Here is a 16923-nt window from a genome sequence, read left to right on the forward strand (position 1 = left end):
TGGTTAATAGGGGAAATAAAATACAAAGAGAACAGTATTTTCCCTGTAATAAACGGTTAAAAGTGAGGATTTTCTTTTTTTTACTTAGGCACTAAGGCATTCAAGATCTATTAGCTCGACTAGTCCGGATTCGCGTTGGTAGGTCTACTAAGGGGGTAAGATGCTTCTTACCAAGAAAGTTTCCATTCCAAAGACTCGAATCCAAGACCTCTACTTGAAGGTGGAGAAATCCGAATTATCTTACCACACTCAGTGGGTAAAAAAATAAAGATTTGATTTATCTCATATTTCACTTCCTTTTCCTTAGTTTCCAAAAAAGTGTTGTTAGAAATAGATAATAAACAGCTTTTTCTCCTGTATTAATGTGAACCTCATCTGCCTTTTGGCCTTTTTACATGTTCATCATTATTCTCCTGATCTATTCCCTCTTTATCTAAGACAGTTACCTTCTTTTAATGTATTCATCACCTTCTTGCTTCATAACTAACTACACACACACACAAAAAAACTGCCCTACTTTCCTAGTTAGTCATAAACCATATTTCTTTATAAAGGGGCTTCATATAAACATTATATTACCAATTTTTATTTGCTTCAATCAAATCTCTTTACTTTTATCCATGACTTGGAAATTTATGTTAGTCTTAGCATGGGTAACTATACTAATTTGTTCGACAACGGCTTCGAGTAAGGGAGGAGAAAGTTATGTTCGCGATGCATGCAGTGTGACTCGATACCAGGACATCTGCATGCATTCGCTAGCATCATTTTCGAGCACGGCTAAGAATAACCCTAGCAAGTGGGCCCGGGTCGGGGTCTCGGTGACCTTAAGCCAAGCCAAGGGTGTTACTCAATCCCTATTGAAATTGAAGAAACACAATTCCTTGAAAGGGAGAGGAAGAGTTGCTCTTTTAGATTGTGCTGAATGTTTTCAAGATGCACTTGACAATCTTCACAACTCACTTGGTGTGCTAAGAAAACTTAGCAGCCAAACTTTTAATGACCAAATGGGAGATGTGACTACTTGGCTAAGTGCTGCACTTACTGATGAAGATACTTGTTTAGATGGATTTGAAGACCAAAGGAGGAGAAAACAAGTTAAGTTACTCTTAAATAGAGTCACAAATGTGAGTTACATGACCAGCAATGCACTTGCTTTGGTTAACAAGCTTGCAACAACTGGACCAGAATGCTTAGAAAATTCATAGAAGAAATTAAAGATTTTTCTTACATCTGGTAAATAATTACTTCCTTATATGTAATACCAACCATATCAATATATTTTGGGTCAATTTTTTTCCCCCAACAATCTCTCTACCTTCACTAGGTACAAGTACGATCTACGTATACGCTACCCTTCCTAGACCCCGCTTATGGAATTACATACTTTTATTCACTGAAGATATTTTTCTCCTCTGATTGAAAGTGCATTATAGTTCAATATGACAGTGTCGCATAAGAGTTAAAGTTGGTATTTATACTTTAACTTGTGCTTACACGTTGGAGAAAGAAGTGTATTTTACAATGAAATAGATGTTATTTGAAAATGACAAGTAATAACAAGTAGACACATCATCCTTAGAAAATCACATTCATGGATGTCTTCACAGCAAGTAATATCCATTCATATTCCAACTTTGACATAGTTATTGTCTAAAGACTAGCAATAGATACATGATTCTGATGGAGGGCATTACAAATTAAACAAAATACAAACAACCAAAGATTTTGGACCCCACCACGGAATGGCGAGATGGATGAAATTCCTCCACCCTTTTCGAGCTTTGGGGATGGGACAAACTCCTAGAAGGAAGAAGAAACTACTCAAGACACTGCATTTCAAATTAAGGATGCTAAAGTTGAGCAAAAAACAACGAATTGGGCAACAACACCTATCCAACTCATAGCCTGTTTGGCCAAGCCGGAGAAATCAGCTTATTTTGAGAAGTACTTTTTTCAAAAGTGCTTTTGAAAAAAATACTTTTGTGCAAAGAAGCAGTTTGTATTTGATTAATCACTCTGAAAAGCACTTTTGAGCAATAATTTGTGTTTGGCCAAGCTTTTTTTAGAAAATGCTTTTAAGTATCAAATTATGAATAAGGACATGAATAGATTTGCTTAATAATTAATATTATAAGTAAATAAATAATCTTAAAAATCTGTTATTACAGGCAATAATTAAACCTTTTCATTTTATTTAAGTAAAATATGAAAATAAAATTTAAAAGTACTTAATTCTTTTAATATAAGTTAAATATATTAAAAATCATTCAAGAAATATAAAAACATTCACCCCTAAAGTCACTATATATTAGAAAGCTATCCTAAAAATAATAAGAAATATTTATACATTAATATCCTAAATATTAGATTTAACGGTTATTTTGGTATATACTATATTTTGTTAAGAGTATTTTTGGTAAGAAGAAAAGTCAAAACTGCTTCTGCTTTTGGGAAGAAGCTACTTTTTCTACTTCTCAGAAACTGCTTCTGCTTCTTCCCAAAAGCACTTTTTTTCCCCAAAAAAGCTTGGCCAAACACCCCAAGTTAGGGAAAAAAAATGCTTTTGAGAAAAAAAAAAAAAAAAGATAAAAAAGAGCACTTTTTCTTTGTTGAGAAGCTTGGCCAAACAGGCTATCAGACAGCTTTTGGGCTTCCTTTCCTTAATAAGGTGTCTTAAGTCCAACCAAGGCTTGCTCATGCCCACCTAATTGATCAACTAATTTATCATAGATAAACTTGTATATATATATATATATATCCACTAAAAGTAGCTTAAAAGTACAGGAAGTTTCATAAAATCACTATCACGTTCAAAATGCTCGTACAATTTACAGAACTTGTGCAAATTATACATCCACGATTCAAATTGCAAGGCCAGTACAGCGTGCTGTTCCGACAACAGTTGGTTTCCACTTGAAATTTTGCAGATAGGATTTGGATTTCAGGGAAAAGAAGCATATTATACATAGTGTTCCCATCGTAAGAGATTCTTACACTCTGACCCTCCAGTTCACGGCTCTTTTCTTCATAAAAGCCAACAGGAAATTTAACAATATGGTAGACAGAAACTAGCGTTCAAAACAATAATCAATGTGATGCCAGCCTTTTCAGGTGTTGCAATGTTTTCTGTTTTATCCATTGTCGGTCATAGGGCAGGTAAGCCTGGAGTGAGTGATCATACCTGCAAGTCATAAAAGAATGCTGGAATTAATTACATTTCAACAGTGTAGTGAGTGCTAAGAATCATGTCTAAGTATGATGGACCACGGGCCAATCATTTGATGCGCACATAGCAGTTCATCCGGTTAATAAACAGAAGTACAGATACCCGAGAGGTCTAAAGAAAACATGCATATGACGTCTCAGTGTTTCAAAATCATTGAGATGAACTGAAAACTTTGGTGCAAAGAAAGAGGTAGCATGCATAGATCCGCTCTCAGGGAGCCATATTTACATTTTCATATATGCTTTTGCATTTTTACTGGGTTGTTGTTGTATATATGCTTTTGCTGTGTAAAGGACAGAATGTGTAACAGTTGCATATTTCTCTGGCTTGGGATTCTATACAGGGGGCGCATGGGTGGACTCTGAGTGTGTGCATGCATGAGAGAGAGAGAGTGAGAGAGTGAGAGAGAGAGAGAGAGAGAGTGGTACACTAGAGCACTCATATCAGCAAGCCCATCTATGAAATTGTAAAGATCTGAAATATCGTATGTAATTTCTCTGATGGCTGGGTTCAGTTCCTTGAGTTTCCTCTCATACAAAGCACAAATTCCTGCAGGGAAAAACGTTTTAAAAAAGGTCTATAACAGAAGAGAACATTGAAACTTAAATGACATGAAGATGGTAACGACTTTATGCAAAAAAAGTAAAAAGAAGATGTCTTCTGCTGCTGAAGATTTTGTTTTGTTCCTCCATCTACAACCACAATAATCAATTTATGTGCTTCCTTTTTCCTAGCCAGGGAAAGACGATTAGGAGCAAGAAAGAAAAAAGTAAAAACTTCAGCAAACATTCCAGCAATACCCCCCCCCCCCCCCCCCAATGTTTACTTCATATGATAGAATGCTGCAAGTTTTGCGCTTTGCTACTATTCGACCTATTCTTTTCCAATTTTTGGCTATGAAGTTGGATTTATTGAAGTTCACTTAGCCTGAAAACTGCTTGAGAGGGAGGAGGAGAAAACTACGGTGGAGAGAGAGGGTTTAGGACGGGTAAGTATGGGGAGGCCGGATGGAAGAGGTTGCAGGAAAAGTGGGGCTGTTTCCGAAGTTCTAGAGAGCAGGCAGACCAACTCAGCCTAGGTTATTTAACATCATGTTTGGTGAATCCTGTCCCATATCAATCCTTGAGACTAAAATGGGTGACAATCTTCTCTACATGAGTTACTTCAATTTCGTAACAAGATTCTCCTTTCAACTTAAGTACCTCTCAAGTTTTATGATAATACCCAATGGTAGCTGCCTATGGCTTAAAGGATCAAAGTATAAACCTGAATTGCTAGGGGAAAGAGCACTTTTTTTTTGAGATGGTAACATATTGTATATTATAATAAAATCAGTACATAGGTTGTACTGAAACCATATTTACAAGTGAGTAGCCAAAAGAAAAAAACTTGGACCTCAGGCCTAACAAGATACTAGGACATCTAAGGATTGAAACAGTATCTTCTGCGTAGATCTGTTTACACCAAAAGCAAAAAAACAAAACACAATTAAGCTTAATCTTCTGCACAGAATTTTTTCTATCCTTAAAACATCAGGAATTCCTTTCTTTCCAGATTGTCCACCAAATACATGCTGGGATAGTTCTCCATCTATCTCTGTCTCTTGCTCCAGTTCCAGCTTCATCCCAACCGAAAAGAACTTCAGTAATCTTACTAGGCATTGTCCAAGCTATGCCCCTGAGATTAATAAAGATCTTTCATAACTTGGTCAGTTATCTTGCAATGTAAAAATAGATGGCTAACTGTCTCAACATCTTCTCCACATAAGTGACATCTTGAGCACAATTGAATCCCTCTCTTTATAAGATTGTCTTGTGTCAGAACAACCTTCTTTGCTAGTAACCAACAAAAACATGCTACCTTATAGGACATCTTGATTTTCCATATATGCTTCCAAGGCTAGTTATTAATCAGCTGGTTAGCTTGATTCAAGATCTTGTATGTTGTATTCACCTTATAGATGCCACTGTTATTTCCCTGGCACCTTATTGTGTTCACCCCACTCTGTAAACCTATGAATCTTTCCAGATGTTTGTATAAGTCAGTCATTCTGGCCACCTCCCAATCATTCAAACTTCTTCTAAAAACAAGTGTCCATCCTTGTGGGGACCACATTTCAGCTACTGTGTTGTGTTGATGTTGTGCCAGAACATACATATTAGGGTAAAGGTCCTTTAAGCATCCATCTCCCAATCAGTTATCTTTCCAGAAGGAGGTTTTATTGCCATCTTGCACTTTGATAGATGAGTGGTTCTTTAGAATATGCCAGAGTGACCTGATGGATCTCCATATGCTGTATTTACTTCCTTTGTTATCCACTTGTCTTTCTCACCATATTTGGCTTTGATCACATTACCCCATAAGGTTTGGGGTTCTTGAGAATACCTGCATAGCCATTTCATCTTGAGAGCATTGCTATGATCCTTCAAATTCCTGATGCCTAGTCCACCATGAGCTCTGCCAACTATAAGAGATTTCCACTTGACTAAGTGAAAAATCTTTTTTTTCTCTGTTCCCTTGCCACAAAAAGTTTCTTCTTAGTTTGTCCAATCTCTGTATGACTCCTGCAGGAATAGGGAAGAGTGACATCATATATGTTGGGAGTGCATCTAAAACTGAGTTGATGAGGGTGAGTCTTCCTCCCATTGATAGGTACTAGGATTTCCATCTGGACAGCTTCTTCTCACACTTTTCAATAACATTGTTCCATATCTCTTTTGATTTAGATTTGGCTATGATTTAGATTTGGCACCCAAAGGCATGCCAAGCTAGACAGTAGGTAGAGTTTCTACTTCACCTCCCAAGATTAATGTCAATTGTTCCATATCAGGTACTTCATTTATTGGGTAAAGATGGCTCTTTTTCCAATTAACATGAAGTCCTGAAATCCCTTCAAACAGTACTAGAATAACTCTTAGAAACCTCAGCTGCTCCTTTTCTGCATCGCAGAAAATTAATGTGTCATCAGCATATTGAAGATGTGTGATTTCCAGACTATTGTTTCCACTTCTAGCTACCTCAAACCCTTTAATCCACCCATTGCTTTTTGCTTTTTTAACCATGTTATTCAGACCTTCCATGACTATTATAAAGAGAAAGAGAGATAAAGGATCACCCTGAGATCCATTTATGATGATTGAAAACTTGACAGTGGAGATACAATATTTCACCCAGTTGATCCATTTTACCCCAAAACCCATTTGGCATAGCATATTTAACAAGAAGTTCCAGTTTACATGATCATATGCTTTTTCGATGTCTAGTTTACACAGAATTCCTGGCTTCTTTTGTTTCGTTCTTGAATCCACAGCTTCACTAGCAATTAGAACAGCATCCATTATTTGCCTTCCTTTGAAGAAAGCCATCTGTTGTGAATCCACCAATTTCTCCATCACTCCTTTAAGCCTCTCTGTCAAAACTTTTGAAATTAGCTTATATGCCTATCAAGCTTATAGGCTTGAAATCACTCAGTTCCTTTGCACCTACCTTTTTGGGGATCAAGGCTATTTATGATGCATTAAAACGTTTTTCAAAGATTTCGCGGGAGTGAAAATTGTGGAAAACCTCCATAATGTCCTGTTTCAATACATCCCAGCACTTGATAAAAAAAACGCATTGTGTAACCATCAGGTCCAGGAGCCTTGTCCACTGCACACATCTTCAAACACCCCAACACCTCTTGTTCATCAAAGCTTCTTTGTAAGAACTCCTTTTCTTCTTCAGATATTTTAGGACATATATCACAGTTGCACACAGGTCTCCACTCTTCATTCTCTGTATATAACTCTTTGTAAAAGTCAATGATCTCAGCCTTGATTCTTTGTGGCTCTACAATTGTTTCTTCCTGAATAAACTAACTGATCAATTTTATTGCTTCTCTTATGTGCATAAGCAATTTTATGGAAGAAACTTGTATTCTTGTTCCCCTCCTTAAGCCAAAGAGCTCTGGATCTCTGCCTCCATGCAATTTCTTCATTTTTCAGGTGTTCCTCATATTCCATGAGAAGAGAGGCCTTCTTCATTGATTCCTCTTCTGTTAGGGCTCTATATTCTAGAGTAAAGTCCAACATTACTAAGTGATTTAGCATGTTGGTCTTTTGCAATCCCAAATTCCCTTGGCTACTTCTACTCCATTCATTCAGCTTGCCTTTGAGTGTTTTCATTTTACAAGCTAAGATGAAATCTAGCCTCCCTGAAAATTCAAAAGATGTCCACCATTCTTTGATTCTATCTATGAAGCCTTATGTGTTCAGCCACCAGCTATCAAACTTGAAGTATGACTTGGTGTACTCCCAAGAACCACATTGTAAAGACACAGGAACATGGTCAGAGATTAGTCGTTGGAAGAGGGTTTGCTTGATGTTCCTGAAGGTGTCATCCCATTCTTCAGAGATCAGGATTCTATCAATTCTTGAGGAGATTATTTGATTATCCCCTTTGAACCAGGTGTAAACACCTCCTAGTGGAAGATCGATCAGATTCATATCATTTATAAAATCTGAAAATTCCACCATAGCTCTGGATCTCCTAAGGCAGTTCCTTTTCTTAGAAGGAAATCCGGTAACGTTAAAATCACCACAAACAGCCCATGGGCCCTCCACCAAACCCCTCACAGCTCCTATCTCCCACCAAACTTTCCTCCTCTCAATATTACAGTTTGGGGCATACACCCCTGTTATGTGACATTCAGAGTTCTGCAAGAATGCCTCAAATTTGCATGCAAATGTATAGGATCCAATTTGAACGACTTCCGCTTTTCAGATTCTACAATCCCATAACATCATAATGCCCCTTCTAGTACCACTAGACTCCAGACAAGCAATCTTCACCCAGCGCCCTCCCCAAATCTGCTTAACAAGCTCTTGTATTTCCCCCTCAAGTTTAGTCTCCTGAAATCAGATAATATATGCATTCCAGAGTTGAACTAAACTCTTTACTATCCTTCTTTTAGCCAAATCATAAGTCCCCTTACATTCCATGAAACTAGTTTGAACTTCATTGATCAATTAGTGTCAGGCTTTTTCCCCTAAATCTTTTCCCGTTGCTCTGGAATTTAACATCAAAGGAAACCAAACCTTTCAGCTCGTATGCCCCTTTGAATCTAGTTTTCTTGATGTCTAGTGCTGGCTCCATCCTTCTAGCTTGTCTACAACTATATATCTGCATAAGTAATTCCAAAGCTTCTTCTTCATGTCCCTGAAAATCTACCCCAAACATTTTGCTGAGTTTGAGCAAATGTTGATGAACCCATAAGGTCACATCCATCTCTTTCTCCAGAAAAGACTCCTGATGCTGAACCAGAAGGGGTTCAACATATTCGACTTCCCAATTTTCCCCAATTGAATTGAGATGTAGTTGGTTCTCACACTCAATTTCAAAAATAAGATGAGGTTCCCCAATTACGATTAGTGGCAGAGCATCGTCTACCTTCATCTCTTGTAACCCTTTCCGTTCTTCTTCTCTTGGCTCCTCTAGCATCAGCATCTCCGCATGTGGTGAACTCCCCAAGTTTGCAACTACATCAACGAACCTCTGTTGACTCTCCTGGTTGGCTTCTTGTTGTGAATGCAAAACAGCTTTCGTTTCTTCTAGAAAAGAGTCGAACCTTGCTATCTCTGTGGGCTCCAGATATGATTCATTAAAGATGACTTGGGCTGCACAGTCAGGCCCAATTGTATTTTTAATACCTGGCACATTGCTGGACACGCTGGATTGGCCCAAAAGTAATGTTTTTTCTCCCAAACCATCCTCTTGCATTGCACGTGCCTTTCCCTTATTTTTGTCAATGTACTCAGTACACCTCACGTGGTACTTACCCGTCCCATCTACAGCTAAAAGGCTATCCTGTATCCCTTCTACCTCGTAGGTTATCTTTGTCCGACCGTTCTTCAGAGGCTTCGATCCTGTGTCATCTCCGGTTGTCTCCCTGGAAATCTCCGGCCCTAGTTCAAAGCGAGTTTTCCTTTCAGGCCATATTGGTATGAAAAATTTGACCCCCTCGCTCTCAATGACTACCTCGTTTGGTATATTGCAGCCATCTCCTGCTAATTGAATTCTTGCCCACTTGAGATGGTTTTTGAGTTCTGTCTCTTCTTCCGTAGCTTTCCACCCACCACAAAGGTCTCCTATTTCTTTGAAAATCTTATGTGACCACAGATGTAGGGGGACTCCCATGGCTCTGATCCGGGTGCTTTTGACAGATATGGATTTGGAAAGACAACCGGTGATGGGGTTCCACCATTCGAGATAAAGCTTGCATTTCTTCCACCTCCATTCTCCTTGGAGAATCTGCTCAGCCATGTTTCTGTTGGGGAACTCAGACAGAAAAAGATTCTCAGCCATCCTATACATGTTCACTCCAAATGTTGTTTTCCACGTTATACAGACCCATCTTCAAATGTCTGATAGTGTAGGTCTCTCAGTTGTTTCCTTCTCAAAGTACCCAATGATACATCTTGTCAGAAGTCCGTTATCTTTCATCCCATTTGGCTCCAGGATCGTGATGCCTCTTTTATTAGTGCTGACAACTGCTTCATGAAGGTTGTTTGATTGCCATTCTCTCTCTTGTACTGCTTTGGCATAAGGGTAATTTGCCACAGAAAGTCTGGGTGGCCCTATGAAATTGAGTTGGGAGGAGCATTTAATAAACCTTTCTATCTTAAATGCAATGTCTCTCCATCCTGCATTCAAAGCAAGTTCAGGGATTATAATGACCTCACGATTGTCTCTTTTGAAAGACAATATACTCATGTATCTCCCATGGTCATTGTACTTCCTAGTACAAAAATATTCAGTTAGTCTGTCCTTATTCTTCCATCTCCGTACCACATTCTTCTGGTCATTAGAAGCTTCTTTGAGCACATTACAGACCCATTCCATAGTCTTTTTGCTTAACGTGAAGCGTCTCATCATATTGCGACTTCTCTCCACCCAATCGAACCATGTATCATTGTTGGAGGTCCATCTGATGATATCAAAAGATTTAAAACTAGCGTTAAGATAAATTCTATTTTCCCCCATAAGAAATAACTTTTATTTAAGAGAATCAGTAATCACAGTGGGTGAAAATAGGGTGTAGGAAGGAAAGATGTATTTTCCGGTACTGAACGATGCCGGAAAAGCTTTTGCAGTACTCAAATGCTGGAAAACACATTGTTCACACCGGAAAAATATAAAAGCGGTTGGAATTTGATTTTAATTGGATGGGTAGGCTCGGATTTGCGAGGAGAAGAGGTTGTTCTGAAGAAAAATTCCCAAAATCTGGCCGGAAACAGTGTCACGCGCCGGCGCGTGGACCGCTGGAAAACTCCTTCCGGTGGCGCGTGAGGGTGCGTGGGTCCTTTTCTGCCGGAGATGTTTTTTGAGGGTTGGTCGCGGAGGGGCTATCTCTGTTATAAATGAAGAAAGGAAGGGAAGAAGAGGAGATTGGGTGGGAGGAAAGACTCCATCTTCTCTCTCTAGGGTTTAGTTAGTTGATATTTCCTATATGGATACTTCACATTTTCCAGGCAATTAACATCCAAGTGTATTAAACAAATAACTATCGTCTTGTGCAAAAGCCTTTCTATTTGTTTCCATTAACGGATGGGTGGATCAAAATCGAAGGTATCCAAGTGAATTTTAGTGAAACATGACGGGTTTTAACTTTCTTAACTTGGAGATGTGTATAAGCATTAGGGGAAAGAGCACTTTCCTGAATATCATATGATCTCACAACTCTATGTAGTGCCTCAGAATAAACTTCTAACAGCAATATGGACTGTCATTGAGGGCTTGAGTCAATTAAATGCAAGAACATCCCTAGACTAACTAATTCCAGAACCATGAAGTTTCTTGCTTGTCACGGGGTCTATAACAACACACCTATAATGCAAAAGAAAAAGAATGCAGTCTTATGGAGATTTAAGAAGGCCTTTCCCTTGACGTAATGATCCTACTTATTCCTAGAAAGTAAGTCCATACAGGTCCCAGTTCCTTTCTACTATCCAATCCCATCATAAGAGTGATTCTCTATTTGCCTTGATTTCCTTTACCTTGTAGTCAAAAGATACCCTTCATTCCTTTATCCATCCTAGTTCTTGTCTATCATATTTACTCTCACAGAAGCTCTTGTCCATAATTCTAAAGGTGTGATGAACAAAATGGGAAGTTAAGATTAACATACTTGAATTAGTCAGACCAATGTTCGTTGAGGTTCGATAAGAAGGTACAGAATAAGCATTTGTCAAAGTTTTATAAGAGAAAGAAGGATTTTCTCCTATAGATAATGATACAGAATGAAATTGTTTGCAAGGACTACAGGTAGATTGCTAAAATATGTTGAATTCTAGTAACATATTTCAAGCTGCTGATATAAATCTGTAATTGACAAATAGGTTTGTGATTCAAATATTTTCCTAGTTTCATGCCATATTTCTGCTTACCCACATTCACGAAAAAAGAAAAAAAAACTTTTAAAGCAATTTCATAGGTAATCCAGGAAGTGTATATCTCAAAAGTGCATGCAGTTATAGTGTAATGATTAATACCATCCATTGCTTGACTTATTGATTCGTAATCCATGAAAGTGCGAGTTGCTCTATTCTGAGATGTTTGCATGAGAATAATAGTATGCCTGTTGGCCTGCATAACACCCAAAGAGTTGTCAAATAAATATGCAGGTAACTTTTTGCCTTCATTTTTGTTCTCCATGTATTTAAGTCATAAGCATCATGCCAGTGAGAACATGTTGTCCCATACAGTATTCCTATTAGTTTTCAAAGCTTTACCCCTTTCTCAGAATCAGAATGCAAATACAACTTACCCCAAAAATATGTAAGCCCGATGACGTAGCTATATTCTCTTTGGGGATGTCCCAAGGTCCAAAATGGTATATAAATTGGAACACGATTTTTAGATTTTTAAATCAGAACTATGTAGATTAATTTCTCTCAACTGTTAGTAAAATATTGTTGCAGATGTATCAGAACTTTTATATCGCGTGTCTTTGTGAATGTTTCTTTGGCATGAAAGGTAGACAAAGTGGACAAAAATGTCTATGTATGTGATCGTTCAGAAAATGTTACAGATAGAGGATTGGAGACTTTGGGCACCTTAGCTTTAAAAGAAAGTAAAAGCCATGTTCGAGGATAAGAAACATAATTCACGAAGAACATCTCTTTCCACAGAAAGAACATTTTAAAAAAGAAAGTGATACAGTACGTCCCAGGATAAGGATCATAAATCACGAAGAAAATCTCTTTCCACTGAAAGAACATTTGAAAGAGAAAGTGATCCAGTACAGCCCAAGCAATCATACTATAAGGTAAAGATAATAAAACAAGATGGCATATTATGATTTTGACGAAAACGAGACAAGACCTTATTGAAGCAGCATCAGATGGTGTAGCCATGGGAGAGCAACAGGATACCATTGCAAAAGAAACTAATACCAAGCATAGGAATCGATAAACATCCTCATTAATAGGGCTAAGACTTTCAAAATCAGTGAAGACAGGTTTAAGTACCAGAGGCTCAGTCATAACTGGAACAGAAGTTCAACCTACTCTAATCATTTCATTTTATTTCACAGTGGAACTTCCTCAAGGAAGTGTTTCTTCACATGATAAAAGAAAGTCTTTTCAGAAACATTATATTCACATGACTTTTGCTTCTACCAATTTTAAACATTGAGCATATGCTAGTGGTAGAATTTTAGATATCATAGCTAACATATGACCATAACTTCTATTATCCCTTCTCATTTTAACGACTCCCCTCCCTCTCCGCCTTATTACCAGTAGTACTATAAGGACCCATGTACACGCATCATCAAACCATTTAATCAAGCACATGGATTTTCGGTTTTCCCTTTCTACAGACTGTTGGAATCAAGAGTTTATGAATATATTAATGCTCTAAGAAGGAAGAGTAAAGTCTTTCTCAAAAAACGGAGGAAAAGCAAAGACTTTGCAATGGTGTTGACTAACTAGTAATGAATAGTCCATCTAGCAGCCCTTTACTAGTTAGTAATGAATAGTGCCTCTTGCACCCCAGTTCACCCCCAGAAAATAATAACTTAATAGATAAATTACAAAAACCAAAAGTAAGAGAGGAACAACTGATTTACTCATCAGTTCAGCATATCTGCTTTTACGATATGTCACAACACAACAATTATACACACATCATCTGTGGGATATACTTAGCACAAAACTGCTCCCCTAACCGTCAATTTGCTACCATAGAATTCCTAGAGGGCACAACCTATTCCAGTGGATCTACTTCAATAGAAATATAATGTCTTTATTGCAACATTATTACAATGATCATCCCCAAGGGAGGGGGGATAGTAGGCATAACTAGAAGCTTTTTTTCATTCCATATTTTTAAAACAAAGCTGACGTTTGGGCCAGATTGAGTGCATACAAACATAGGTGTTGGGTAAAATTGTCTACCAAAACTAAAGCTAATTATCTCAAACTGAGTGTTGTAGCTGGGTAAAAACTGAGATTTCCAGATTGTCACTCATATGCCTCAACCCACTCAACCATAACCATACCATAGCAGCCGAAATTTTCGTCTCTCTTCATTCTGAAGTGTTCAACCATTGTATACATTTAAAAACAATTATGATTGCATATAATTGTTGAAAATGAAGCTTAATTCACCGGAAATGTCTCACCTTGTTCCCTCAACTCTTGACTACCTCGTTTGCTCCAAGAAACATAAAGGAAAAAAGGCACTCCAACACCAAAACACACAACTGAACTAAGATGAGACTGGAGTTGTGACCTACTGATTGCAACTTCACCTAACCGAGAAGTCCTCGAGGGCCAATAGCGGACGGTTCGAAATTCGGTGGATAGTGGACCCGCCCTCTACCCTTCTCTATTTAAATACCAGGCTTTTACTATGGTAGTATTCGAACCTGCTACAAGCGCCTAGCCTACACAAGACCAAAGCCCTGGGGCAGTGCATGATCCAAATCTCACCCATGTGATTCCCCTTCCCCCCATTCGCAAACCCCCCTCTCCTCCCTCAAACAACCCACAAAATAATCAAATAAAGCTAAACAAAGATGAGACTGAATTTATAGCCTAGTGGTTGCAATTTAAGCTTACACTCAAGTCATCAATAACAACAACAACAACTAACTAGTCAAGTCATATTGGTTCAAATCTCACCAATACCACTCCCGTCCCACCCGGCCAAAAGAAAAAACATAAACAAAAATTAAAGCTAAAGTAACCGGTAGCTTTGTAATCATTTATCAGTTTAAATTAACATAGAGGAGTAGTTAGTTAAGTACTTTTCATCCTTAACTAGAGGTCGCGGATTTGAGCCCTGGGTATGGAGTCACCTTTGTTAGGAGCGCTTTATCCCCCAATGTGGGACTTCCCGGCACGAATTCGGATTTAGTCAGGCTCTAATGCGGGTAACGGACACCGGGTGGGAAACAAAAAAATAAGTTAAAGGATTTAAGCCAGCTGAAAGCATAATCATCTCAGCAAACAGAAGACAAAAAGTAGGGGTCCAAAAATTTCAACTTTAACACTATACCATATCACAGGGTTAAAAAGAAACAAAAAATAAGTTCAAAAGCCCCAAAACTAATAGCATGAAAATACACCCAATTTCTACTTTGCACTCCTATGGCATAACCTAAATACACCCAAATTGAAGAAAGGAAGAAAACAGAGCCCTAACAATCACATGATATACAATTAAAGAAGCACGAAAATAATGTTTGAATTGAAAAATGATATTTACCATTACGAATGAAGAACGACGAGGCTTGTATTTTCGTGAGTTTGCAAACAGAGAAAACGAAAAAGCCGCAGGAATAAGGAGGGGAAAATCTGAGGGCTGCTTTAATAGTCGCGTCTTCACGTGAATATCATACATTTAAATAGTGACATAGTCCTTTTTTTGGTTTGGGACAAGTAGTGGCAGCAAAATAAATAAAAAATAGTTATTCATTCGTACTATTCAATAAAAATAAATTGGATAATAAATTTTTTAAAAATTGGTCAACTATTAAAACGAATTATATTATTCACTTAAAAAATAGATAATTAATAAATTTAACTTTTACATTTATAAAGACTCAAATTGGAAGTTGCTCAAGTTTGGAAGACTAGGTCTCGTTTGGCAGTAAAGAAATTCACCATTTTTCAAAAAAATTTACTTTTTTCGGAATTAGTGTTTGCTCATAAATAATTTAAATTTCACTTGAAGTTGAATTTTGGAATTTTTCGGAAATTTAAAAAACTTCAAAAAATCGTTTTTTCAAAATTTTCACTTCAAAATCGCTCACAAAAATTAAAAAATATCTCCAAATTATATTTATATCCAAACACAACTCTAATTTTTAAATATCATTTTCACATGAAATAAATTCCCTTTTATTCCAAAAATTCATAATTCTTATGTCCAACCGCCCACTAGAAATTCTCCCAAAAGTTGTCATGTTCAAGAAGTCATCGATAATTTAGATATTCATATTATTCGTCTGTTAACTCATTTTCTATCCGTATTAAATATGGGTCAGGTCGGATAATTTATTCGTTTTTGCATTGCTCGTTTTGAGCCGTTCATATCCGACCCGATCCGCCCGTTTGTTATATCTAGCAACAAGTTATGAGAGATTAATAATACATGGAATGTAATGTAGATATTAGTAATACAAACATCAGAAGCAAGTCTTTGTATCTATTATTGTGAATGTTTAGTTTGATATATTACAAATTAATATCCAATAAAAGTGATGTCATAAAGGTGAGCAAAACACATACTATAAAATAGAGAAATATGTTGTTTGATGTAAAGTATAATTGACTCTTTTATTAAACATACTACGCTTCTCTATTGATCAACAATTAGCATTATTACGTCTCAAATCCAAGAACTAGTTAGGATTTGTTACATGAATTTTTACTGTTCATGTTGCTCCATTTGTTCCCGTCTTAATTAGTTCAATATTTTATTAAAAATAAATATTTTTATAAAGAACAAATGGAAAAAAGGATTTACAACATGTACAGCACAAAAGTACAAGGAAACTTCTCCAAATAATTCAAACTTCTGTTTTCTCCTTCAAGGGCACAAGTTGGATATTGTCATCATCCATATTGGAGTACTAGTATCTATAGCTCCTGTCAAAAAATCATGGGGAACTAAATATTCAGACTGATCACAATTTGGTACCAAAAATAGTAAACTTCATGTAGCAATTCTTAGTAGAATTTTTAAGAAAATTGCCAACCACAAGTTCTTGAAATCACTTATTGTGACATGTATAAAATGAAGAACAAACCTCCAGCTGATTTAGATGTTAATGTGCCAAGACTGTCAATACAGATTAAGGGGTCGTTGGGTGGAGAAACAAGTTATTTCAGGATTAATTATCCTGAAATTAGTTATCCTGGGATTGTTATCACATTCTTCCATAAGGATTAAAATAGTATTATAATCATGAGATAACTAATTTCGGGATTAGTTATACCGCTATTTTATCCCAACCAAACGAGGTATTAACTCATCTCAAATTTAATCTGAAAATTAATTATCTCTTATCCCAGACCAAACGAGCACTAACAAAGCAAAAAATGTCCCTTCAATGCCCACAGGACATAATCTTGTGTTCAATACAATCATAGGGATCCATCTAAATCATGTGATAATTCTACTTGTGCATTCTTCCACTATGACGA

At 37.1% G+C, this 16923-nt stretch overlaps 2 protein-coding genes across 2 annotated transcripts; one reads left to right on the plus strand and one right to left on the minus strand.

The window, feature by feature from the left end:
- Window positions 1-559: 559 nt before the first annotated feature.
- Window positions 560-1298, plus strand: LOC104108521 (pectinesterase inhibitor 6-like). Its single transcript, XM_009617582.4, has one exon. It carries the CDS (start codon window positions 621-623, stop codon window positions 1206-1208), a length of 588 nt encoding a protein of 195 aa, XP_009615877.1. The 5' UTR covers window positions 560-620; the 3' UTR covers window positions 1209-1298.
- Window positions 1299-2723: 1425 nt separating this feature from the next.
- On the minus strand, window positions 2724-15120 carry LOC104108520 (enhancer of rudimentary homolog). The gene is made up of 4 exons (XM_009617581.4): window positions 14981-15120; window positions 11758-11851; window positions 3658-3778; window positions 2724-3184 (listed from the first exon to the last, which is right to left on the minus strand). Exons 1-4 carry the CDS (start codon window positions 15113-15115, stop codon window positions 3091-3093), a joined length of 444 nt encoding a protein of 147 aa, XP_009615876.2. The 5' UTR covers window positions 15116-15120; the 3' UTR covers window positions 2724-3090.
- Between the last annotated feature and the right edge of the window lie 1803 nt (window positions 15121-16923).

The sequence above is a fragment of the Nicotiana tomentosiformis genome, chromosome 12 (assembly GCF_000390325.3).
Source record: "Nicotiana tomentosiformis chromosome 12, ASM39032v3, whole genome shotgun sequence".
Taxonomy (NCBI): Eukaryota; Viridiplantae; Streptophyta; class Magnoliopsida; order Solanales; family Solanaceae; genus Nicotiana; species Nicotiana tomentosiformis.